Below are 26,972 nucleotides of genomic sequence, written 5' to 3' on the forward strand. Positions count from 1 at the left end.
TGTTTGGCTAAAGAAGACAAGGAAACCTGGGTTGAGACTACGAAGGGAATAGTTTATTACTTATAACACTTCTTTCAGCTAATTCCACATAGCAGTACACAGAAAGTCTTCAGAAAAGTGCAAATTCTCACTCTGTATTTGTAATACACCCCAGTTTTACAGAACAGACACCAGGTAAACAGCAGTACAGATCCAGAACTCCCCCAGGTTCCAGGCAAGGGGAGTGATGCAACTCGAGATGCCTCAGTCATCTGTACAAAGCCATTCTTGAGCAGAGGGAACCAAGCTGGACTGTAACCACCCAGTGCCACCATGCAAGGAGCCCTCTCTCAGCTGGGGAGAGGACAAAGAGGGGCAGGGAAGACAAAACAGTGATAGCAGTTTTAAAATCAGAGACCATCCAGTGCTCCCTAAGGAGGCAGCACACACATCCCACCCTGCCCAAGGGACAGGCTCCCACCAGTGCCACACAAACACTTGTGCAAGGAAATGGGAGCTGGAACACCCAGCACCCTCAGGAGCCTGGCAGGGAGGGCTCACAAAGTGATAGCTGAGCACCACCAGGGATGTGGGCATGGAGGCACCAACAGAGCTCCTGTCCCAGGCCCACGGACACACAGCTTCACCAGAAATTCAACCTGGGGACAAACCCCAGCCCTCTGGATTTCATCAAACACTAAACCCAACCCAGTGGCTCTATGAGCACAGCCTCAGCCACAGCCCAGCTCTGACAAGGTGTGTTTTACCTGGAAGCACCTCAGAAACATCCACGGCACCCTTTGATCTGTGACCTGCTTTGTACTCATGGCAGAAAGGCCTTTGTTCTTATCTGAGAAGTGGGAAAGAACAGCTGACAACTCGAGGAAGGCTGTGCACAAACCGAGTGAACTCTACCACGATGCATTACAAAGTTACAGGGCAAGGAAACGAGAATTCCAGTCCTTCACAGTAACAGAAGTAAGGGATGCAAGAACAGAGGGAGGAGATAAAGGAGTTCCACAAATGGAACAGTATAAATATATCAAACAGTTCCAATACAGTAGGAAAACAACAGTAGCAGCAGTTTCAAAACAGCAAATAGTAATTATACCCTGAAAGTACATTCAACACGTTGTGCCTGCTGCTGTCCTCCCAAAAGCATCACTACAGCTCCAGCTCCCTGTCAGACCTACCCATGGGCAAAATCCCAGACACAAAACACCCCACAGCTGGGTTTTCTTCTTTAATTAAGCATAGTTAGACTAGGAACAGCTTCTAACAACGCTCCTTGAAAACATTTTCTCCATTTCTAGCGCTTGCCTACTGACACAAAGCAGATCTCTGGGAAGCTGCAGATTCCTGCTCTTTGTAGGAGCACAGCCATCACTCACGAGACTGCTACAATAACACACAGCTGGGCTCACCACACACACACACTACGCTTTTTACAGTGTTTGTTTGTTCCAAATGATGTCCCAAGTCACTTGTTCTCTTCGCTGCCTGGAGAACAGAACCCTCAGCGCCTCAGGGTTTACTCTGCTGCCAATGGAAGGAGTGGCAGGAGCTCCTTCGAGTTCAGTGCAGTGGGGATCCACATCTGCACCCTTTCTGGGAGAGCTGAAGGCAGAGCAGCAGTCAGAAATGCCTTCCCAGCCCTAGCCAGCACAGACAGCAACAACAGCATCCTCTGAGTCTGTCTGGGTTTGCCTATTTTCCCCACCATGTCAGTCAAATGTACAGTCAAGGTAGAAGGAACCCAAGCTTTTGGCATGAGATACATTTCACTCACTGGCAGAACAACTTGGAGATACTTTCTCTTAAAATACAAAAAAATAAATAAATAGCAGTGACAGGTCAGAACTTGTGCAACACAGACCTTCTCTAGCACAGGTACATTCATAGACACTGAAATACTTCTCCATGGACATAGTGCAAAGCTGCTGGCAGCAGGAAACCCCCAACCCTCAGGGCTCTCTGGAGCCATGGAGAGGCAGCACACCAACCCACCCTGTGCCATCCAGCACAGGGAGGATTCACTTTGGAGAGGCAGCAATAGTGGCAGAACAACAGCTCCAACTCCAGGGCACCTTGGGCTCTTCCCCCATCACCTCCACACACATCAAACCCTGAATTGCTGCTGCTTCTCTTTACTTGCTGCCAGCGACAGCAGGGAGCTTCCAGGACCAGCTCCCCTCTGCCAAAACAGGGCCTTTATTGCCCAAAATCCAATACAACCACAGGGAGAACTTGAGTATCGGTTTGGGTGGTGTTTTTGGAAAATGGGATTACAAGTCCCACTTGCTACTTGAGCAAAGGGAGGAAACAAATGAGAGAAGCTGTTAAAAATTTACCCTTGAATAACAGTATTTGCAAAGTGCTATTCTAACAAATTACCTGACAGGACATGACAAAAAAAAAAATTACAAGTCGCAATTTAGTAACTGTGTTAGTCTTATCTTCACTTTCTTCCTTGTTTTTTTTTGGTTGGTTTTTTCTTTTTAATGCACAGAAAAAAATAACAGGCCAGCAAAAACCAAAAAGTCACTGACTAGCATTTAAATCAAGTAATGAATACAGAAAATCAAGAAAGCTTAAGGCCCTGCAGAGATGTGTGACAAAAAGTGGCTGCAGAGCCTGTAGTAGTCAGGAGGGGCAATTTTACCAAGGAATGACCAAGTTCCTGCTCCTTTGGAAGCCTTGGAAAGGCACCAGGCAATTCCAACCCCAGGCTGCAGCTGTTGCCACTATTGTTTCACTGCCAATTATTTTAAGACACACACAGGAAAGCTACAATGCCCAAGAACACCTTTACCAACAGAAGAACTCTTAACTAGATGAAAAATGCCAACCATTTGCCTACACAAGAAATGCTGAGCTCTGCTTGGATGCTTTTGGAAGTGCAGACCTGTAAGGAAGGTCTCAGAGCTGCAGGGAAGCAGCAGCCTTTGCTGTCAGTGAGGAGTGATCACTCCTTTAAAACTTTAAAACCTTTTCTTACACCAAAAAAAGAGGTGTTTCAGGTACCTGAAATGAGTTTTAAGACAAGACGTGGCAGCTGAGCTCAGCTGCCTCAACGGTACCCGGGCAGTTCATTTGCATTGGTGTGGGTTAATTAAACTTTTGGTCAAAAGGACTGAAAACTGCGACAACAAATCCCACCCTTTCCTCTGACCTCCTCTCCTTGTCCCAGTTTGGTGAAAAGCCTGACAAAAGAAAGCTTCTTCTGCACAGAAAAGAACGCAGCTGTTGGAAACACACACACAGACACAGAGATGAGACTGGTTCTGCTCCGGGCTCCTTTGTTCCAAGCCTCCCCTGCCCGGGCTCTACGCAGAGCGCCAGGTCAGCCCGTTCTTGGCAGGCTCCAGGAAATCCTCAATCAGAGCCTCGATCAGCTTCTGCAGCTCCTCTTCCAGCACACTTCTGTCGCTGCAGGAGAGAACAGGCCCGGGTCAGAGCGCTGGGAAATGCCCAGAACTAAATCAACAAACAGCGAGACCTGATGGGGATGGACTTGCTCTGTTGTGTTTCCCACCCTGCCAGGTGTGGGGACTCCTGCTTTAATAAGCTCCTTTCCAGCAGGATTATCGTGCCTTGGCTGGAAGGGACTGGAAAAGATGGTGCCCAGAGCCCTCTAGTGGCCTTTTTCTCCTTTAATGAAATTAATTTCAATTAATACTGCGATAATCAGGTGGTGAGGCCCGGGCACAGGTTGCCCAGGGCAGCCCCACCCCAGGAGTGTCCAAGGCCCAGCTGGAGCAACCTGGGATGGTGGAATGTGCCCACAGCAGAGGGGTGGAACAAATGGTCTTTAAGGTCCCTTCCAACACAAGCCATTCCATGGTTCCATAATCGTGAGGAAGAGGATTCTGTGGTGTCAACACACCCTGGATTCACCCCAGTTTTAAACTGGAGGTGGCTCAGCCCAGGTGAACAACACCTGGCTGCAAACACAACCCCAGCAGAGAGAGAACAGCCTGGATGTGACGCTCTGGTCCCACTGACAAGGTGAGGGTCGGTCACAGGCTGGACTCTGACCCCAGAGAGCTTTCCTAGCCTGAACAATTCCGTGATTTTGTCACCTGAGCACTTGTTAACCCTAAGTAACGGGGGAACCGGGTTTGCTAGAGAATCCTGCTGCAGCAGAGGCTGAGAGCCCCCTGTGGGTGTGCTGCTGAGGGCAGCAGCAGGCTGGCACACTGACCTGTGCCCGGGCAGGGCACACATCTCAGCGTAGTACTTGATCTTGGGCTCGGTGCCGCTCGTGCGCAGCGTGGCCACGCAGCCGTTCTGGAAGGTGAACGTGATCATCTGGCTGCTCTTGCTCACTGGCAGCACCTGCAACACAGCAGCAGCCCCTCAGTGCCCCTGCAGCAGCCCCAAGCTCAGTGAGTGAGCAGCAGCCTGTGTGTCAGAGCAAGCACCACGTCCCACACCTGCCCCCTCCCCAGGCATTCGGGTCTGTGCATCCCTGCCCTGCACAAACGCTCTAACTCACAGACTTGTGGTTCAGCTGGCTGCTGTCGTAGCCCGTGGTGATGTCCCTGACGTGCAGGATGCTGTAAGCCCCGCAGCTCTTGGGGTACGACTCGGGGCCCTCGAAGTTGCGCAGCCTCTCAAAGAGCTTCTTGATGGTGGCAGGGTCGTAGCACAGGAAATAGGAGGTCTTGGAGATGTGATACCCGTACCTGCAAGCACACTGAGGCTCTCATTGTGGGATTCAGAGGGGTTGGGCTCATTTGTACCCAAAAGATCTGAGTGCAGGGCTTAATTCTGACAAACAGCACCCTTGTTTTATTGCTGGGAGTGCATCCCCAGCCATTCCTGCTCTGTTACAGATCCATTCTGGCACTGGGAACCCATTCCCTGTGTCCTGTCCAAATCCCTCTCCAGCCCTCCTGGAGCCCCTTTGTGATACCTGCACTGATGATGGGCTGTAATCCATCCTACACCAAAACCATCTCAGGGACACAAACATTCACTCATACTTCAATAAATATTCCTCAGAGGATTCCCAGCTCCAGAACAGCAGAGCAGAATATTCCAATGAAAACCACCACTCACATTTCAAAAATGTCAACGAGTTTCTGTGCCAGGGTCAGGCCCTGGCTCTGCAGATAAGTTGCCATTTCTGCAATGACCACGGCTGCACTCACTCCATCCTTATCCAGCACTGATGTGCCACACATGAAGCCTAGGAAGAAAAAAGGGATGGTGGGAAAAGAGCCTGACAGGTTATCACTCTGATTTACCGGATGAAGCTCTAACCTTTGATCCTGCAAAGGAAAATTGGCCAGGACATGGAGGCTGCTTTATTGCTGCTCCTGCAGCAGAAATCTAATGATTTCTCATCTAATCTAATGATTTTGGGGGTTAGAGGGCTGGAAAGATAAGCAAACACCAGAATCAGCAAGTCAGGTACAATTTATAATGGGAGTTGGCAAGTCAATCTGGTGAGAGCAAAATACCAATGCTATTAGCTATTAGGATAAAAATAAAGTACACTTTCTGCGTGGTTTATTTCAAAGGTAGTATCAGTCCCTCCTAGTCACACCCCCCTCTTAGTTCTCAGCAGTTTAAAGGGATACCAGCACTCATACCAATAGACTCCTCAAATGCAAAGAGAACTTCTTTTCCGTTGTCTAGGAGATCCTTCACTCTGCTTCCAATCCATTTAAAACCAGGGAGTGTTTCCTAAAAGAGGAAGGGAAAAAAGGGAGTGCTTAAAATATGTATTTTCAATTTAGATTCAATTACAAGAAAAAAAAGTATAGCCACTGTTCACTTCAGACTAAAAAAAAAAAAAAAAAAACCAACCAAAAAAAACCACCAAAACACCAAAGAGAAAATATAACTACATTTTGAATTTTTGGGTCAATGGTAAAGACTGCTGCAGAGTCAAAACACTAAAGCTTAAGGAAGTTTTTCTGGGGTTTTTTAAAGTGATTTCCTTAAATTTAAATCTAATTGACCAGCAGAATAGGGACAGTAAAGAAGCATCAGACAAGTCGTATCTTCAGTTTATGATGAGTCCAAGGCAAAGAGCCACTGGAAAGGATTTTCCTAGTGGATACTCAAGTAGGACACAAGGACCAAACCAAGGGAAAAGTGTGTCAGGGGCTGTGGTGCTCAGATCACATCAGATCATCTGTGCTGCTCACCAGATGAGACACAGTTATTCAGGAGGAAAAGCCACAGAAATATAAAAGTAACACTTTTAGCTGCTGGCAGGGGAGAGCTCTCTTCTGGGGGTGTTTACATAAATCATGCAAAAGCAGCCAAAAGCTTGGAAACAGCTTTCTTGGAGAGAAGGAAGTTAGAAATAAAAAGGAAGGGGAGATTTTAGAGAAGGACAAGCGGTTCTGTATATTCTTAGCTTCTCTTTTCCTTTCAGTCAAGTATGTCATTTTTCTATTAAAAAAACCCAAAATAAACAATATTTTAAAGACAGAACCAAATCCAGTACAGGGAACTGACATTCACCCTGATTATCTGGCCAGTCACTCAAAATGGTTTTCAGCGTTCCTTTCAATTTTCAATTCCTCATTTTTTGGCAAAACAATTCCTATTGCACATGGCTTTAATTAAGACATCTATAAATGAGGCCTGGCCCTTTGTATGTTTGTGCCATGATTTCAGGCACTTACCTCTCTTCTGGCTAACAGAAATCAGATTTAATTTGGATGCAGGAGCTGAACTGTCAGTCTGGGGGCAGCACCCCAGTTTCTATTTTAGCAAGTTCTTCACAAAGCTGTGCATTAAAGGTCTGAGCACAGGAGCTCCCCTGCCTGAAGCAAACCCAAAACCAAAACCCACTGGCACAGGGCACATGAAGGGCCATTGTGTAACATCCAAGGGCTCCCTACAAACCCATCAACACTCAGAGTGAGCAGGGCAGGCTGCACAAATCCCTTCTCTCACAGAGGAGGATTTTGGATAACCACAGCTAAGGCATTGCTGTTATCTGCAATCCAGGTGTTCATTCGTGTCCCTGGGACTGAGCTTTGCCCACACTGATCCCCCAGTCCCAGAACAGTGAGGAGACTGAAATCAGGCTTGTGTGGGTGAAAGAACACCCTCTGCAAGCTGGAATCCCTCACAACTCACAGCCAGAAGCCTGGATGTCCCCTGCCCACTTGTCACCCCATGAGCAGGGTTTGGATGGGGACAGCCCCACAGCACCCACACTCACCTCAAAGTGAAACCCCTCTTTCAGTGCAATTGCCCTCAGGATCTTGGAGGAGACCGTGGTTGCCAGCATGTAGACGTTGCTCACGTCAGCATCCTGGGGGCAGTTCTCCTTCCAGCAGGAGAACATCCACCAGCCAAACAGCGCTGCCAGCTCATTGCCCGTGAACACCTTCCAGCTGCCGCTGTGGGGAGAGCCAAGGGAGCACGGCTGAGCACCAGGAGAGGCAGGGTGAGCATTTCTGCAGGCCCTGAACAGCAATTCTGCAGCCACTCAACAGGGAACGTGAGCACAGCACTGCCAAGCTGCTCTAGGCAAAGCCACCCTACTGACAGACCCCACAGCTATCACACCTCAAGGGTTTACAGGGTCAGGGCCCAACGAGAGCCCCAGGGTGTCCTCTCTGGGTGAGCCAGCAGCAGGAGAGCACTCCAGAACTGACCCACACAGACCAGTCCAGAACCGACCCACACAGACCAGTCCAGAACCGACCCACACCGACCAGTCCAGAACCGACCCACACCGAGCACTCTAAGCAACCTGAGCATTGCAGGCAGGGCCTGCTCAGCCTTTACTTACACAATCATCACAACTGGGGCCTGTTAGTGGGAGAAAAGTAATTCCTGTTCAATATGAACAAGCACGGGCAAACAAAGGATTAAAATTTAAAATAACAAAACAAACAAAAAACCCCGCTCCACCAAAGAAGCCCATGAGAACCACCAAGGAAGGTTTGGCTAATATACATGAAAACACACAATTATTTCACTGCCTTCAGTAACCACTCCGTTTTCAGCTCAGCTTTGTTTGGCCATTTACTATTACACCAGTAATAGTAAATTACTATTTAATTAGTAATATTAGTAACTTACTATTAAACCAGTAGGTATTTAATCTACTCTTTGCTGGGTGAATTGATTTAACATGCATTTGGAGCAGTACCAAAGGGTAAAACTCAAAGGAAGAAGGAAAAGAGTGGATTGAAGTCCTGTGCCTGGCAATTTGGGGATGTTCTGTGACTGCCACCACCTCTTCTGCAGGAAGACACAAGAGAGGGTCCCACCACTCACTTGTCCTGCCGCTCTGCCACTGCCAGTCTATCTGCATCTGGATCAGTGGCCACCACTACTCTGGCATCTTCTTTCTCTGCCAGCCTCAGTGACAGCTCCTGGGGGGAGAAGGAGGGACAAAAAACACCAAAATGTAAGAGTAAATAAACCCACAGCCTTCCAACTTATATCTAAAAGAAAAAACCCCCCATGGATTTCCCCCTGTTCTCTCCCTCAGATTGTTTTCTCCCCACAGAAATCAGACGGAGTAGAAACCAGCATACCAGCACAGACTCTCCTTCCTCAGGATTGGGGCACTTGACCGTGGAGAAGTCGGGGTCCGGGTCCTTCTGCTCGGGCACTGGGATGGGGGGCTGGAAGCCAAAGGCTCTGAAGGCCATCTGCACGTAGTCGTGGCCCACGCCATGGAAAGAGGTGTGCACAAACCTCAGGCTGCTCCGCACGTTCAGCTCCCTGCGGGGGAAACACAGCCTCAGCAGGACCCCTGAGCTCCCCAACAACACTGCTTAACGAGGGAAGGCCAAGCAAACCGCAACTCCTCCGGGTACTGCCCTGCTGATGGCTGCATTCGTTTCAAAGGAATCACACAAAGTGCTTATGTTGCACTAGAAATCGCTGGGTTAAAGCTGCTTCTCCTGGAAGATGAAGTGTTTACCTTCTGCTGAGACAGATCAAAGTCTCCCAAGAATAAACTGTTGATTTCTACATCAAACTCAAGCTCTTCCACCACCTTAAAATGTTATTCCAACTCTGCTTCAAGCCATCCATCCTCCTCCTTTCATTCTCATCCTCTGCCCCACCTAACCTTCAGACTCAATCTATTTATGCATGTGCACCTCACTTTTACTCTGAATCTCTGCATTTTATTCAGAACTCTCAGAGCACATTCACTTGCATTAAATGGTTTCCACTGGGGTGTTTCACAGTAACTTAATTCCCAAAGGCGGATTATTCTCATTATTATTCTCAACCAAAAGGTTTAACCCTGAGGATGGTGACCCTTGAATTTGATGACACCTCAGAGAGCACAGGGGAGTCTGTCTGCAGTCAGTTTTTCCACATGCAACCCAGAGCTGACTTAAAAACATAACTTTTTTGCTTTATACCATACCTATGATAGCAGATCTTGGTCAGGTCCTCCATGTAGCTGTCACAGATTTTCTTCAGAGGATCCTGCCTGAGGGGACTGGTGTCCACCAGGTTTTCATTCCAAGAGCCATTCCATGGCTCCACACACTCTTCTATGCATTTTATAATCTCCTTATCGTGAGGAGAGGTGATCTGTGCTCCATTTTCCCAATAAACCTGGGGTAAGAGGAAGGAAAACAACACTCAGTTTAATGCAAAGATTATTAACCTGATAAATTCTTTGAGCTAAAGGATTCCACCTACTTTGTTCCTAAGCCATACAGAGGATTCAGCATCAGACTGGCTTGATGCTCAAGACATTTGGAGTCATCCAGCACCAGCCTCTGAGCTCACAACTGATAAATGGAGCTCACACAGCAACACAACTGTTTTCTCAAAAGCTGGTGTTGAACTATCACAGCTGAAATGTCAGGATGTGAGAAACCAAAAGCAGGCACTTGTATGTGGGAGTGCTGTGCACACTAACAGAGGGAAAACACCACCTTCCCCAAGGCTGGCATTCCTCTGGAGAGAGGAACACAGCCTGGCTTTGAGCCCAGAGCAGAGCAGATAAGCAGGGTGCCAAGGTCTGTGTTTTTCCACATCTGAACAGCCTAATCTCCCAGCTGCAAACACCCTCCAGAGTGGAAACTCCATATCTAACCCCAGCTATAATAAAGCCTTTGTTACCAACTTAGAGGCCACTTTTCCCACACTCTGCTGCCAACAGGCTGAGCTCACGGGGCAGACTCTGCTCCATCATCTGCCTCTGCCTGCTCACCTCTGCGTCTGCCACCTCCAGCTGGCACTGCCCAAAGCCTTCAGAGCCATGGAATTCATATGGGAAACTGGGAAAGATGAAACAGCTCTTGGGAAAGACTGGGAAATACACCAGGAGCATGGCAAAAATCAACCAGGAAACACACCAGCATCATGGCAAAAATAAACCAGGAAACACACCAGGGTCCCGGCACAAATAAACCAGGAAACACACCAGGATCATGGCAAAAGCAAACTGCTGTTTACTTCTTTGTGAACTGATGACATGTTCGCAAACTTCCAGTACGTTTGTATCAGAAGACACAAACATTAAATTGCTTCTTGACAAATGGAGCACCTGGGAAATGCCTGTGCCTTCTCTCCTCACTCCCTGCTCCAGCTCAGCACAAACAAAGGCTGGTGAAGAGCTTCACAATTGTTCCAGGGAAGGCAAGAGCAGCTCAAGCACCCCCAGGAGCTCTCTCTGCCTTCCCTCACACTGCCATCACTCACTGACCTGCCCAGGGCTTCTAGAATGCTCAGCTAGAGTTGAGAGTTTGGTTCAGCTTCTTATACAGCTGAGGCAGGACATGCTCAGTTAAAACACTGCACCTGCTATTGTGGATGGCTTTACTGTCCCAAGCTTGCCAAGAGCAGCCACCCACCCCTCTACAGTGCCCAAAAAACCAATAAAGCCAATGCTCCTGTGTTTTATTGATCCACTCTTCAATCATCCCCACCTTCAGCACAGTGCCCTGCTGTGTGCATGGATCCACCTCAGCTCTGGCTTAGTTTTAAAGTGAGTTCTAAGCCTCAGCAGCAAACACACAAAGCTGGGGCGCTTCTTCAGCTGTTGGTTAGGCTCTGTGGAATTGCACTGCAGATTGATGCCCAAGACACAAACTGTGTGCTCTTCTCTCTCACCACAGACCAGTGTGTCAGCTTGTGGGAGAATGAGTTATTTCACATGACTTACCCCTCTAATGGGGACACACACACAGAGCAAGGGGAGCCCTGGCACACCCCGCAGGGCTCCAGGGCCCGGCTGGAGCAGCCTGGGCTAGGGGAAGGTGTCCCTGGCCGGGTTCCAGGGCGCACTCACCTTGTAGCCGTTGTCCTCCTTGCGGTTGTGGGAGGCTGTGATCATCACCCCTGCCACGGCCCCCAGCTGCTGCACGGCGTAGGGCTGCAAGGGAACCGGGGACAGCTCAGCCCAGCCCTGCCCCAGCCCCGCTGGAACCAGCAGCACCACGCTGGCGCTAACTCGGCTCCATGAAAACCTTCTTTACCTCAATTACCAAAATGCAACCCTTCACTGGCCACCCAAAAGCCTACACTCAGATTGTGCAGCCCTCGGACACAGAACAGAGGGATTCACAGAAAGGCTTGCTGGAAAACCAGTCACAGTTTCTGCAGGCATTCCAGTCCATCCCCTCAAAGCAAGGACACACAGCACGCTCATGGAATGCAAGCAAGGATTTAAAGCCATGCCAGGAAAAGCTGCTGTGACCAGAAGAGCCTGGTTTTGAGGTATTAAAAGCAGAGGCACTGAGGAATTTGGTGACATCCTTGTTACAACCTCCTTGAGGAGCCAGGTGTGCCAAGCAGCCTCTATTTTTCTGTTAAATCACAGAATTTAAGAAAACTGCTAGCTCTCTTCTTCAGTAAATTCAAACACTCCCATAAGTGTGTGGTGCAACAACAGGATGAGAAGGTGACTCACCACAAAGGGAGTAGGGACATAGGTGGAGAAGAAGTACACAAGCACATCCTTGGCCAGCAGGACTGCTGCAGTGAGCTTTGCAAGCCTACCAAGGGGAAAAAGACAACACCCAGTCAGCCCAGCCCAAGAGCCAGATGGAATTCCTGCCACCTCCAGGCACTCCACTGCTTTTTGGCTTGTGCCTGGAGTGGTATCCTACAAAGGGCACAGTGAGGGTCAGAGCTCTCAGCTGCAGAAGGTGAGCCAGCACCTCCAGCTGCTGCTGCTGGTAACAAAGCAGAAATCCCACACAGACACACAACACAAGGACAGACCCAGCTCCCCAGGGAGTTCCAGTGTCAGCAGCATTAAATAAAAACATTAAATACTACTACATTTAAAAAGGAAAAGAACTGTTAGTTACAATCATTAACTCCTCTTTATTGGAACACTAATTAGCTACTGGCTTGGCTTTTTGCACAGCATGCCATCACGCATGTGGGCTTTGCTCCCCAGTGACAAGGGATTGTGATTCCTGAGAAAATTCAGGAAGCAGTTTGCTCCCCTTTCCCTGCAAGGACCACAGTGTGCCATTGCTGGAAGTCCACATTTTGAGCATTCCAGGTAAAATCCCCTCAAAGTGAGAATACACAGGGTTACAGCAGGCTGCAGGTGGAATTGCCCTCCCCAGGCAAGCTTAAACCAGGTGTGAAATACCAGAGAATGAGAGTGTAAAAAGTGCATTAATATCCAGGGGTTTCCAGCTGCATGTTCATACTCTGAATTTACCTTCATGCTCCAATTTCTCCCCAGGCACATCAAGGCTAATGATCCTGTGCATTTAATCTGTAAATTCCCTGGTGGAAAGCAAGCAGCCTTACACTCCTCCTGAGCTGGCAAACAAAGGATTCAGCTCCAGCCTCTCCTCATTACTGATCCAATGGATAAGGGAGTGCAAAGAGGGTGCCCAGCTCATCCCAAACCCAAAGACAAAGTGCTGACAGGACAGAAAGCATTCAAAGCCACAATTTCATTTCTAGTCTTGCAGATGTAATCAATACTCATACTTCTTACTGCTGCAGTTGCTGGTGACCTGACCTCGTGTGTCATATCCAACAACAAAGCCCCTCTGCTTAAAGTCTGAAAAGTTCCTCTCCAGGTACGTGTAGATCCCCTGGAGAAAACAAAAAAACAGGAGAAAAGGAGAATTAGCCGGGCTGCAGCACACACAAACACTGAAGGTGATCTTGCACAAAGGATGGATCATGTCAGCAGGCAAGACACAGCTCAAACACATCAATATATTCACAAAATTATTCAAACAATAGTCACAAAAACAGCAGTGGTTTTCCCCCGGTGGTCGCTGACAGAAAGCAACTAAGCAGAGAAACTGTTGTGGGAAATAAAAGTGAGCAGGACAACAACAAACCCTCAGGAAGCAAACACTCATTTTCAGTCCATACTGTGCTTCATTTCATTTAAACCATCTTCTCAAGGCTGAACTGAGAAAAACCCATATTTTAGAAGCTCTGCACCAGCATTAAACAGATTTTCACCCCAAGCAGTATTCAGTGCAACCCTTTAGGATGTTTTTCGCTGGTATCTGCAAAGGCAGCCTGCCTCCTGCCCTGGAACCCACCCAGGATCCCTTTTCCTAAATGGCCCAAAGCATGTGGCCCAGGATGTGCCCCAGAGCATGACCTGTTCCCACAGAGAGGAGATATTTACTGTTAAAACAAACTCAACTCTCTGGAGGCTGTGATCCCCTGCTGCAGCCACCTGAACCCAAAACTGAGCCCACAACACACAAATCCTCACCCTGCCAAAGCTTCCACTCACAGCTGCGAGCAGAGACAGCAATGGGGAAAACTCCTCAAGTCGACCTGAGCAATATCTAAAGACATGAACAGCAGATTTCTTACAGCAGACCCCCTATTTAGGCTAGGATTTGGAATGAAGGAAACAGCAATGTCTTCACTTTCTGCTAATGGAGCATTTTGCTCAAAATCAGCCCCTAAAGCTCAGCCCCAGAGTGCACAGCTGAAGTTTACTCGGTCCTTTGGGACTTGTTATCCAAACATTGTTATGACAGCTGCAGGAAATAAAAGTAAATCAATAAGAGCCAGTGAGGAAGTGAATGCAGAGCCTCTCCACTGCCCAAGCCCTCTGCCTGAGCTCGCACCAAACTCCTCCCAGTTTGGGATTCCAGCACCTCTGGGGTTAACTCCTCTCCTGGCAAAGCTCCTCAATTCACAGAATTCCTATTTCCCCTTAACAAGACTCGGGTTTTGATAGTGTCCCTAATTACTTCAGCTGTTAAACCCCCAGCACTTCTGAAGGAGGCACAAGTGCATCTGGTGATAATTAACGGCTCATTAGCAGGCGCCAGCACTCAGATCTAAGGCAGAACTCTCCTCAGGTGCCTCAAGTGCCACAATTGCCTCTCCCACTGCGTGGTTCAGGGGATTCCCTGATGCAAAATCCATGGAACAGAACGAGTCCATATCGACAGCATGGCCTGTCCCAAATGCTCAAGTTCACAAGAGGTGAGGGAACTGTGATGGTATCAAGAATAAACCAAAGATTTTTGGTTGATTACATCCAGAGGGGTAGGAACAGCTTTATGAAGCCCAGCATTCACATTTTTCATCTTTTACCTTTAGCTTTGCTTTTTTAGCAGCAGGAAACCCCTTGATGCAAAGCAGGCTGGTTTTGTCACTGATCACTGACAGGTTCCTTTCCCACTAATAAAAGCACCTGGACATGCATCAAAGCAGGAGAGAAGCTAGGGAATCAGGGCTTTACATGGAGTTTAAAACTTGCAATTTTCAGCAGAGTCCTCAGCAAGTGCTGAATATTCTGTGCCTTCCTGGACCTGACTTTTCACAATATCAATATAATCAAATCAAGTGAAGATCAAACGAAAAAAAAAAAAGTCAAATGAAAGAAAAACCAGCTCAAATGAAGGACACAGAACACTCGTGCAACTTCACTACAGCTTATTTTAACTGAAGGAAGTATTAATTACAAGCCTGATATTTGACTGGCCAGTTATTCCTGTCGCAGGCAAGGGCAAGCCCAGAGCCAGGGCTGCCCATGCCCACAGCAGGACTGCTCCTGCCTTCACAAAGTGCTCAGAAAAGTGCTGAGGAAGGCTGAAACGTGCTGCAGTTTACTCCAGAAAGCTCCAACCCACCCCCAGAGCCACGTGCCCCAGCCCATTAGACCCGCAGCTCTAATAAACACCCAAAAATAGCAGCTGTGCACAGGGAGCACAGGCACCACCCCGGGCTGGAGCTCCCAAAAACCAGCAGTGCCACCAAACCGAGCCTGCCAGCACGCTCCCTGCCCAGAAAAAGGGAATTCTGCTCCCTCTGTGCCAGGAGCATGGCTCAGCCAGCAGCACCCAAACCCCACAGCAGGGAAATCAATCACCCCCAAATCCCACAGCAGGGAAATCAATCACCCCCAAACCCCACAGCAGGGAAATCAATCACCCCCAAATCCCACAGCAGGGAAATCAATCACCCCCAAAAAGCCCCTCTGCTGCCAGGGACACAGGGCTTCTCCGAGCAGCCTGGCTGCTTTCAACCACCCCACCCCTGGCAACAGAACACTGATTTTAAACCCCTTTTATCACCCACTGCCTCCAGAGCCCAGCTGGAGCTGCTGATGGCACTGCAGCCTCTGTGGCAGAGCAGGCTGGCACATCTGGAGCAGAAGGGAAGGAAGCATCATCCCAGGGTGTGTCCATCCAGCCTGCAGGTCACACACCTCAAGGAAGCTTTCTGTTAGGGCCAAGGAGATAATGCAGAGCAGAACCGGCAGAGGGAAGGCTGGGATTCAAAGCAGCACTCTGACACAAAGCCTCCCAAAACATCACTGGAATTTGGCCTCTCCACAAGAGTGTGGGCTCCAGTTGGACAGCTCACACAAGAGAATGTCAAGCAGCTTTGGGGAGCCCAGCTGCTCCAAGTTCCAGCCACAGCCCTCCACCCCAGACCAACAGAAATTGTAATTTCAGTCACATGTCCTGAGGGAGGGGAGAGCATCAGCCTGCAAAGAGAAACCAGCTGAAAAGTTCAGGTGCACAATACTAAATGAGAGGTTTTACCAATCTTCCCTAAACCATGTCATAAACTACCTTTGATTATTCTTTTTATAGAAATGGAGTCTATCTGTCAAAACAGGAAAAATTCAGAAGTTTTGTCATAACAAACATTTCATTGGTTTCCCAAGCACAAGTGTTCCAAATACCCCAGCTCATTCTATTTTCAACATTCAAGGCTAGAGCTGGGCACAAATAAACTGTTTATGTAATTTCCTCAGCCCACAACTTGTGCTGAAAACAAAAGGACAGGCTTGTCTGGTTGGGGCTTCGCTTCTTTCCTTTGGGTTATTTTTGCCGCTTTGTTTTTGTAGTATAACATATAAATACAAGTGTTTATATATTAAATATATAAACATATCTTATGAGCTTAAGGCAGCTCATAACATCTCCAGCTCCAGGGCTGTGAGGCAGACTGAGCAGTGGCCAAACTGCAGCCCAGCCCAAGCTCTCCAAGGCACCTCATCTCTGAGCACTGAGCCTTCCATATGCTTCCCAGCAGCATCCCAGGGGGCTCCCAGCTGATCCCCCCGGGTCAGGGGCTCCCCCAGGGCCGAGCCCAGCTCACCTGTGTGGACTGGATGACGGTGAGGTCGTTGATGTAGCAGAAGCCGGCGCCCATGGCCGAGCGCAGCCCGGCCGTGCCGAAGCTCAGGCGGCAGCAGAGGCGCTGGCGCAGCTCGCGGTGCTTCCCGTCCTGCAGCAGGCTCTCGATCTGCTCCCTCGTCCTCGGGTTCTGCAACGACACCCAGGCATCCCCTCAGGCCGAGCTCTGCATCACCAGCAGTGCCAGGTGATTGCCAGGGCAAACCCCTCCCGTGCTATACAACGCACCTGCACCAGCCTCTGCCCTAACTCACTTCTCCCATTATTCCCACATTATCCTTACTAACAAAGGATTCAGGAGCTCCTGCTGCCACTGATGCAGCTGTCTGGTCACCAGGATGCCTCCCAGCCCCTCTGTGTGAGGAGCAGAGCCTTTGGAACAGTTTTTCCCAAGGCAGACAACACAATTCCATTCCTGATCTTGGCCCCCAGAGGATGGACAAAAACCCAAACCTCGAAGGAGCATTTCCTTCCTCCACACCCACAGGAAACAGGCACAGTAAAACCCTGGAAATCACAGGATGGTTTTGGCTGGAAGGGACTTGGAGACCACCCCATTCCATGGGCAGGGGCACCTGGCACTGGAGCAGGCTCCTGAGCCCCTCCAGGGTGGACAGGCTGGGCTCCCACCCACCGATGCCCCTGCTCAGGCACCTTTCCCTAAAGCCACAGCCCCAGCACAGCTCTGCTGTTGGCTCCTCAGCCACCCAGCTCACACTGAATCCATCTGGCCACCAAGCAACCCAGATCCCACCCATGGCAGTGCTCACACGGCTGGAAACCAGCACCTGCAGAGGGCAAAACGCTGCTCTGGAGGCACAAGGGTGCCACTGACATGTTTTATAAAATCCTTTCACTAGGATCCTTCTCCTGAGAAGCTGGGAAGTTTCACCTCTTCACCTTCTCCCTGTTTTGCTGCTTTGCAATGTGATCTGGAGAACTGTGTACCCAGCACGTGAATTGTTTTTGCTTGATGACCAACGACAGCCACCTGTGTCAAGGCTGTGAGCAGCCACAAGATTTTACTATTTTCCTTTCTAACTTTCTGATGTCCCCTTTCTTTCTTTTAATATAATATATACCATAAAACAATAAATCAGGCTTCTGAGACATGGAGTCACGACTCTCATCCCTTCCCTCATCCTGGGGACCCTCAAGCACCACCCCACAAGAGCCCCTCCAGAGCAGAGCTGCCCCGAGCAGGGTGGCAAGGAAAGGTCAGAAAAGGCAGATGGCATCTGCAGGGCAGGGCTGAAGCTGCCCTGACATTTACACCAGAGGTCAGGCAGCACTGGGAAGCACACTCCAGGGGGAGGCTCTGCAGGAGGAAACACAATCCATAAAATGCATTGAGAAATCTGAAATTATTCCTGCAGCTTGACTGCAGACCCTGAACACCGGACATGTGAATTTCAAACAACTTTTTGTTTATTATTTATGTATCTGTGTGCTCTGAAATAAAAGGCAAGGCATAATTGTCCAGGCTCCTGGATGGGCTGGCAACCTGAGCAAGGCATTGCTCACCACACAGCCCAAAACCAAACCACAACAATGGGGCACAACAGACACCAAACTGCAAAGTGAAAGTGTCTCCCTCAGCTGTTCACAGGCAGCCAGCCAGAAAGCAAATGACTGATGTGAAAAGAGTCCGAGGGGCAGGAGCATTGAAAACCTCGTTTCACACCAGCCCAGGGCATGGCTTGGCTTTAAAACACAGTTATTAAATTACACAGCATCCTCTGCAGCTCCTGAGGGCACACTGCACTGCTCCCCGGCACAAACAGCACAGGAATCACACATCCCACAGCTCATGGAGCTCTGCAAAACTCAGGCAACGCTCCAGCAACAGCACAAACACGTCTTTTAAAAATAGATTAACAAGCATTCTTGACTGAAGCTACTTAATTTCATAAGGAATAAAATCCCAGCCTGGCATTACCTTTATTCCTCCCCAGCTGCTTTATCCCAGCCTGGCACCACCTTTACTCCTTCCCAGCTGCTTTATCCCAGCCTGGCATCACCTTTATTCCTTCCCAGCTGCTTTATCCCAGCCTGGCATCACCTTTATTCCTTCCCAGCTGCTTTATCCCAGCCTGGCATCACCTTTACTCCTTCCCAGCTGCTCCATCCCAGCCTGGCACCACCTTCACTCCTTCCCAGCTGCTTTATCCCAGCCTGGCACCACCTTTATTCCTTCCCAGCTGCTCCATCCCAGCCTGGCATCACCTTTACTCCTTCCCAGCTGCTTTATCCCAGCCTGGCACACCTTCACTCCTTCCCAGCTGCTTTATCCCAGCCTGGCACACCTTCACTCCTTCCCAGCTGCTTTATCCCAGCCTGGCACCACCTTTACTCCTTCCCAGCTGCTCCATCCCAGCCTGGCACCACCTTCACTCCTTCCCAGCTGCTCCATCCCAGCCTGGCACCACCTTTACTCCTTCCCAGCTGCTTTATCCCAGCCTGGCATCACCTTTATTCCTTCCCAGCTGCTCCATCCCAGCCTGGCATCACCTTTATTCCTTCCCAGCTGCTCCATCCCAGCCTGGCACCACCTTCACTCCTTCCCAGCTGCCCAGCCTGCCCTTTCCCCCCGAGCTGCAGTGTCACAGGCAGATTTCCCTTCTTGCAACACCCAGCCTGGCTCTGAGCACCGTCTGCCCTCCCTGACCTGGGAATTCCACAACACTGCTGGCACTTAACCCCACTGCAAACCCCAAAAAATCCCAAAAAAACCCAAAACCAGGGGCTCTGCTGGTTTGCTGGGCGGTTATGACATCAGGGCATAGGGCTAACGGGGGCTTTTGTGATGGCTCCTCTTCCCAAGAGCAAAAAAGAAAAGTTCCTTAGAGATTTTAGGCCAAATTTACACCTTCAAACCACAACACCAGCACCAGAATTTCTGCAGAAAATACAGACTTTTGTTTATCTGACAACCCTCCTCAAGCACTAGGAACACTTCAACTTCATTATACAGGTATAAATAAACACATGACACCTCTCTAATACACATACGCATGTACATAATAAATCTAGGCTACCTAATAGAAATGTGTATATAATAAATAATACCAAACCAATATAAATGTGTATATAATAAATTACACCAAACCAATTTAAAGGTGTATATAATAAATAAATTATACTGACCAATACATGTCTATAACTAAATGATACTGACCTAATATGAATGTGTATATAGTAACTGAATGATACTGACGTAATATAAATGTATATATGGTAACTAAATATGATATATAATAACTAAATTAAATATGATATATTATCTATATTATGATATTTAATAACTAAATGGTAATATATTATATTATATATAATACTGCATATTATATATTATCATATATGTTATATTATAACAAATTATATATGATCATATATAATCTATATTATGTAATAATATTAATGATATTACATATTATGATATATAATATCTAAATTACACTGACCCAATATAAATGCATATCTAATAAAGAAATTACACCGACCCAGTGTAAATTAGTAAATCATAAATTATACTGACCCAATCTACATAATGACACCTACCTGCTCCATCTCCCTGGTGTGTGTGGAGCCCACATCTGTAGAGGTTTAGCACAGCCTACCAAGGCCCCAATCAGGAGCCAGCAGCTCCCTGTGGACAAGGCTGCTGCCCTTGTCCAGCTGCAGCAGGAGTGGGCAGATAAGGGACAGTGGCCCTGGGAACACACCCTGCTGGGGCACACAGGGACAGCAGCATACATATATATATATATATATGTATATATATATGTATATATATGTATATATATATGTATATGTATATATATGTGTATGTGTATATATATACACATATATGTGTATATATATGTATAAATATATGTATATATAGGTATATATACACATATATGTGTATATATATACACATATATGTGTATATATATGTATATATATGTGTATGTGTATATATATGTGTATATATATACACACATATATGTGTATATATATACATATATACATATATATGTGTATACATATATACATATATACGTATATATGTGTATACATATATACATATATATGTATATATATATATAAAACCAGCTATTTATAGGAAGGCACTGCCAGAAGCAGAGCTCTGGGGTCACAACCTGCAGGAACTCTGCAGCACATCTCAGAAAGGTCTGAAGTACTATTAAACAAAAGGGAAAAAAAAATATACATATTCTCTGCCATGTACTTTCAGCTTGCCATTTACTGCACAGTCACCTGCTGAGGCAAAAATCACTTTTTGTGGCTCATCAGGGTCCAACACTTGGAATAAGCAGAGAAGTAATGGGGGGGCATTAATGGGTATTTCTTATGGCCCTCTCACACCCAATCATGTTAATCACCTGCACTTCGCACCAGAGTTCGGTTTCAAAGTTAATACCCTGTCAAATTTACTACTCACAGCAATTAATTTTTTCTGTTTGACACTCTATGCATGTGCAGCTGAAGGAAGGGGGAAAGCCTCAAGCTGGTTTGAGCTTCAATGATTTTTTCTGTGGCCTTCATTTTTTCAATGTTATCCTTAAAAACTCACTTTAAATTCTTAATAAGCAAAAATATTGCAACTCAAATGGCTGGAGCAAGTTACTGGCCTCCAGCTTTTGACTATCAAGTCAATTTCCTCTTGGAAAGCATCTCCAAAGCCACAAAAATTACAGGAACACCCCAAAAGCACATTATCAGCAAGGAGGAGGTCTCCACTGAGAAAATGACACTGAGCCCATGAATTAGGAAAATCCAGGGAGGATGCAGTGAGTGGGGCCTGCCCAAACAGCTCCTGGGTGACAATCCCAGGTTTTCCTCCCACGGGGAGCTCCAGCTGAGCCTTCAGGTGCCCACGGCTCTGCAGGTAAATAACCCAGGTGTGCCCTGAGCAGCACAACCTGGCACAACCCAGACCCTCTCAGCAGTCCCGAGGCACACCTGGAGGTGCAACAGGAAAATCACGATGTGGAATAAAGGGAATTACAGGGAGAAAGTGGAGAGCAATGCCCAATTTTTGGCATCCTTCACCAAGGAGGGCTGCACAGGAGCTCTGCCTCCTCCGAGCACCAACACCCAAACCTCAGAGCACGGCCCTGGTAATTAATTACAGCCAGCAATTCCCAATTAAGCCGCAGGGCAGAGGCCTCCCCCAGCTGGGAACGGAGTGCAAAATAGATTTTTCCTTTATCAGGGCACCAAAATCGCTGCAGCTCAGGAAGCTGGGGGTGGAAAGGGGGAATCAAGGCTGTGGTGGGCACTCTGCAGCAATCCCTGCTCCTGCCACATCCCCTGGCCTCCCACACCCCGGGGAGGTTCACACGTGTCTAGGGAAGGCAAAACAACCCGATAAAAGCAGCAAAAGCCTTTCACTGCACTGACAAGACGCTATAAAAATAAAATATTTACCGGGGTTCAGGCTGGGTTATCACATGTGTTATCAGGAATGCTATTTCCTCCCTGCCCTCCTTCCCTCCCCCGGATATTTTCACAGCAGCAGCAGCTCTGGGTGCAGGAGGTGCAGATGGCACCTGTTAATTTCTGCAGGGCTGGGAGGAGAATAAACCACATTTCCAGGAGGAATAAACCACACTGCCAGGAGGAACAAACCCATTGCCAGGAGGAACAAACCCCACATTTCCAGGAGGAACAAACCACACTGCCAGGAGGAACAGACCCCACGTTTCCAGGCAGAAGAGAGCTCCATCCTCTCAGAGCCATCAGGTGGCACCTGCCTGCAGCTTTTCCCCTTTGATCCTGGCAGGGTGAGGCTGGGGAGGAAATAGAGCCAACACTGCCTGCTGTTGCTGATAAAAATAAAGGCAAAAGGGGCTCAGGAGAGAGAAAGCTAAAATAAAATCAAGGAAAAGCAGCCAGAAGCCCAAACCCCTGGTGCACTGGCAGCTCACCCTCCCCCAGCATCAAGGTATTTATTTAAAGCACAGGCCACGATGGTTGGACAAACCAGCTGGAAAAAACCTCAGAAAACCCAAAGTAACCCTTTCAACCACAGGACAGGCAAACACCCTCCAACACCACACTGTTGCCATGGGCTTGGGTGGTTTAATGTGAATTAACCGAGCCTGCAGTGCTCCTGACAAGAAAAGGGGAATGCCGGAACCTGGCTGTGCCTTTCCTGGGGAAAACACACTCACACAGCATTTTAACCAGCTGCTGATCCATCCCCAGCCCGAGGAGGAGCAGGTGGGGCAGGTGCCGTGCTCCAGGTGTGGGGAGGGCACCATCCATCCCCATCCATGCCCAGGTGAGCACCAGGCAGTGCTCCAGGTGTGGGGATGGCACCATCCATCCATCCCCATCCATGCCCAGGTGAGCACCAGGCAGTGCTCCAGGTGTGGGGATGGCACCATCCATCCATCCCCAGCTCCATCCATGCCCAGGTGAGCACCAGGCAGTGCTCCAGGTGTGGGGAGGGCACCATCCATCCATCCCCAGCTCCATCCATGCCCAGGTGAGCACCACGACGGCACCACCCCTGCCCAGGTAAGCATCAGGACGGCACCATCCCCATGCCCATCCCTGCCCAGGTGAGCTCCGGACGGTGCCCCAGGTACCCGGACACCCCAGCCGTGCCCATCCCGGACCCGGGGCCGCGCTGTGCCCGGCCGGGCGGTGTCACCGCTGTCTCTGTCGCCGCTCGCCCACCTTGTCCCAGCTGAGCCACTGCCACACGGCCTTGTCCAGCTGCGCGTCCCCGGTGCTGCGGGACACCAGCACGTTGGAGTTCACGTCCCCGGGCGCGCCGCTGTCGCCCATGGTGGCGGCGGCGAGGAGGAGGAAGAGGAGGATGAGGACGGAGAAGGCGCCGCTCCTTCACTCCGCCGCCGCGCCGCGCATCGCCCGTGGAGCCAAGAGAGGCGGAGGAGGCCGAGGGACGGCCAGGGCGGCCGGGGCTCGGCTTTTATCGCTGCCGGCGGCGATTAACGGGAGCAACGGCGACTAACGGGAGCGCCCGCCCCCGCCCCGCCCGCCCCGGCCGCGCCCAGCCGCGCGGCACCACGGGAAATGCAGTCCCCGCGGCGCGCAGGGCACGGCGAGGCACTCGGCGGGAACTACAACTCCCGGCAGCCTCCGGGAGCGGTACCGCCAGCGGGGACCGCGGGTTCGCGTCCCGCCTCCGCCGCGGGGCGAAAACAACGCCCCGAAAATGTCCCGTGTGTGCCGGGCGTGCCGTGTGTGCCCTGCGCCCGCCGACCGGCACTGCCCGGCCCCAGGGACGGCTGCAGCCCTGCTCGGGACCGCCCGGCAGCGCCCGCAGCCTCCTGTGCTCCCCCGGGAGGGCAGCGGGCAGCGAGCTGCCCTGGGGGCGCGCCGCTCGCTGAGAAGCGATTCCAGATGGCAATTCCACAGCCATTAGTGGGGGATCACAGCCCTCCCCGGCGGCACCAGCTCCAGCTGGATTGCCTGGCACTGAGCAGCAGGCTCGGAGGGACCACATCCCGCTGGGCATCTTCATCTGAGCATCCTCATCCCACAGAGCATCTTCATCCTGCTGGGCATCCTCGTCCGACACAGCATCCCACCCCACAGAGCATCCCAGTCCCTCACCATCCCAATCCCACAGCATGTCCTGGCAGAGGTTGCCATAGTGACAGCAGGCACTGCACAGGGATAGAATCATGGAACCACAGATGGTTTTGGTTGAAAAAACCCTAAAGCTCATTTCATTCCCACCCCCTGCCATGGGCAGGGACACCTCCCGCTGTCCCAGGGTGTCCCAGCCCTGTCCAGCCTGGCCTTGGGCACTGCCAGGGATCCAGGGGCCTCCAGAAGAGTTTTGAAAGCTGAAACCCATTCCCAGGTGGAAGCAGAGCCGAGGTCTCTGTGCTTTCCCCTGAGTGCCCAGGGAGAAGCAGCACAGCCCAGGGCCAACAGGCCAGGCATGGAGGGGTGCCAGGCTGGCAGGGGCAGGGCTGGAGGCATGGAAAGGAGCAGGGCTGGCAGGAGCAGGGCTGGCAGGGGCAGGGCAGCCAGTTTGCTCTGGCAGCTGCAGCTCGTGTGCTGGGAGCCACCAGGAGCATGGCTGGGCTCAGCGGGAGGGAATGGCAGCTCCAAAGGCAGGGCAGTGTCACACGGGGCTGTGGCATTGTCCTGCAGCCAGGGAAACCCTGCTGGCATTGTCCTGCAGCCAGGGAAACCCTGCTCTGTGTCCTGCACCAGGGAAACCGTGCTCTGGGCCTGCCAGGGCAAACACGGGGCCACATCGGGACCAGACCAGAGCCAGCGCCACCTCTGCTGTGACAGGGACAGCTCCCACTGTGCCAGGTGCTCCCAGCCCACCCAGCCTGGCCTGGGGCACTGCCAGGGATCCAGGGCCAAAGAATTCCTCCTAACCTCTCATGTAAATCCATTCTCTCTTGGTTTGAGGCAGACTTGTCCTGAACCCTTGTACAAAGCCTCTCTTCCCTCCAGGTGCTGCAGGGCCACGCTCAGGTCACCCTGGAGCTCCTCTAGCCTGGCCTGAACGATCCCCATCCTCAGCCTTTCCAGCAGAGCTGCTCCATCCCTCTGCTCACCCTGGAGCCCCCTCTGGGCTCTCTCCAGGTGCTGCTGTGTCCCCAGGGCTGCAGGTGGGCTCTCACTGGGCTCAGGGGCTCAGGGACACAATCCCCCTGTCCTGCTGCCACCAGGAGCGCTGGGGCACACCTCAGGATCAGAGGCAGGTGTCTCCCACCCCATCAGCATCCTCAGGGCCGTCCCACACCCAAACCCAGCGCACAGCACTGGGACCAGCCCCGTGGTGGGAGCAAGTTACTGGTCTCAAGCAGTACATCTCAAACCTCAGCAGATCCTGAGGTTTCCATGGCAATTTTCACCATTTATTCATTTATTCCACGTGGTGCAGCTCCAGCCCAGAGCTCCAGAGCCATCCCAGCTGCTTTTCCAGCACTCCCGGTGTCTCCAGGCTGTGCAGGGTGACCCCCGTGTGCTCCTGCAGCTGCTGAGCCCCTCAGTGCTGCCCCGGGGCAGGATTTTTGGGTTAAAATTTCATTATTTTTGTCTCCTGAGCACCCTGCTCGCTCTCCCTGGTAGAGACACAGCAAATCCCAGCAATGCCAGGGATGTGAGGCTGGCTCAGCCCTGCCCTGGGCAGCGCCCACCCCTGGGGCTCTGCCTGCTCCCTGCAGTGCCACACATGTGTTTTATGGAAAATCCTTTCGTCAGGATCTTTTCCTCCTGAGAAGCTGAGAGGCCTCAGGAAAGAAATGCAAACAATGATTATGTGCTGCTGTGGGATGCAAGAGATCCATCTTTGATTGGTCTCATTAATTAATGGCCAACCACAGTCCGGCTGTCTCGGACTCTCTGGTCAGTCACAAGATTTTATTGTCATTCCATTGCATTCCTTTCCTTCCAAGCCTTCTGGTGAAATCCTTTCTTCTATTCTTTACTGTGGTTTTAATACATAATTTTATTTTAATATATATATACATATATATATATATATATATATATATATATATAACGAGATAACAAACCAGGCTTCTGAAACATGGAGGAATCAAGATTTTCTCATCTCTCCCCATGCTGGGATTCACCTGCAAATTCACCACTGGAGCAGAGCTTCCCCTGCTCAGTGAGCTGTGCCAGCCTCTCCCAGCCAGCAGGACCCGAGGCAGCCGAAAATCTTTTTAAAGATTTCCTAAGCTCTCTGATGTTGACATTCTTGTAGTGAACTTTCTCACACACTTTCTGTAAGTAACTCATTGTTTTGCAGTCTTTTATGGAGGAGGAGAAAGTTGATGTTGACAGTTGTTGGTTTGTCCAGCGTCATTGGAGAGGTGGCACTGTCACTCTTGGAAACCTATAAATGTTGGAGTCAGAAAATAAACTTATTTTTATCTTCACCTTGAGAGCAGCGGTGCGCGCCTGTGTTCCTTCGTGCCCTACAGCGACACTGAGCTGCTATCAGCTCCCCTGGTGCCTTCCTTATCAGCATCACAGCAGCAGCCCCGGAGCGGCTCCTGAGGCTCCTGCTGGGCACTGATCCGCTGAGCCAAGGGCAGCCCCATTCCCGCAGGTTCCCGTGTCCTTTTCCAGGCACCCCTGACCCGCCATCTGCTGCTGTGTGCCAGCACACAAATCTCCAATACATCCGCCTCCCAGGAGCCTGATGGGTTTTCCTATCGGCTAAACCCCAAATGTAGGCAGCTGCAATTTGCCCAGCTGGATGTGGGGATTCAGCCAAGGCATGCGACACCGGGACACCGAGGCAGCTGCCACAAGGTGGCACTGGCATCTTGTCACCCGGCCTGGTGGCAGCCAGCCGGGCTGGGGACACCGGCATGTCCCCCCCTGCCCTGGTCCGGGTTTCCCGAATTTTCCCTCCTCTGGATGGACAGTGGAGCTGCCAGTGGATTGCAGATCGGGTGGGTAACCACT

At 50.1% G+C, this 26,972-nt stretch overlaps 1 protein-coding gene across 1 annotated transcript; it reads right to left on the bottom strand.

Moving 5' to 3' along the window:
- Positions 1-31: 31 nt before the first annotated feature.
- On the bottom strand, positions 32-23,564 carry PGM2L1 (phosphoglucomutase 2 like 1). The gene is made up of 14 exons (XM_064729045.1): positions 23,235-23,564; positions 16,504-16,671; positions 12,895-13,001; positions 11,849-11,933; positions 11,228-11,311; positions 9,350-9,543; positions 8,502-8,691; positions 8,239-8,336; positions 7,172-7,352; positions 5,580-5,673; positions 5,044-5,173; positions 4,478-4,667; positions 4,184-4,317; positions 32-3,408 (listed from the first exon to the last, which is right to left on the bottom strand). Exons 1-14 carry the CDS (start codon positions 23,343-23,345, stop codon positions 3,306-3,308), a joined length of 1,869 nt encoding a protein of 622 aa, XP_064585115.1. The 5' UTR covers positions 23,346-23,564; the 3' UTR covers positions 32-3,305.
- Positions 23,565-26,972: the final 3,408 nt, after the last annotated feature.

This window comes from Zonotrichia leucophrys, chromosome 1, assembly GCF_028769735.1.
Source record: "Zonotrichia leucophrys gambelii isolate GWCS_2022_RI chromosome 1, RI_Zleu_2.0, whole genome shotgun sequence".
Taxonomy (NCBI): domain Eukaryota; kingdom Metazoa; phylum Chordata; class Aves; order Passeriformes; family Passerellidae; genus Zonotrichia; species Zonotrichia leucophrys.

Excerpts from the sequence above, each read along its gene's own strand:
- PGM2L1 (XM_064729045.1), bottom strand. The coding sequence starts at position 23,345 with ATGGGCGACAGCGGCGCGCCCGGGGACGTGAACTCCAACGTGCTGGTG. Across the intron at positions 16,672-23,234 it reads AGTGGCTCAGCTGGGACAAG|AACCCGAGGACGAGGGAGCA; the intron begins GTGGGCGAGCGG and ends GTGTCGTTGCAG. Across the intron at positions 5,174-5,579 it reads TGCATTTGAGGAGTCTATTG|GCTTCATGTGTGGCACATCA; the intron begins GTATGAGTGCTG and ends TTTTCTTCCTAG.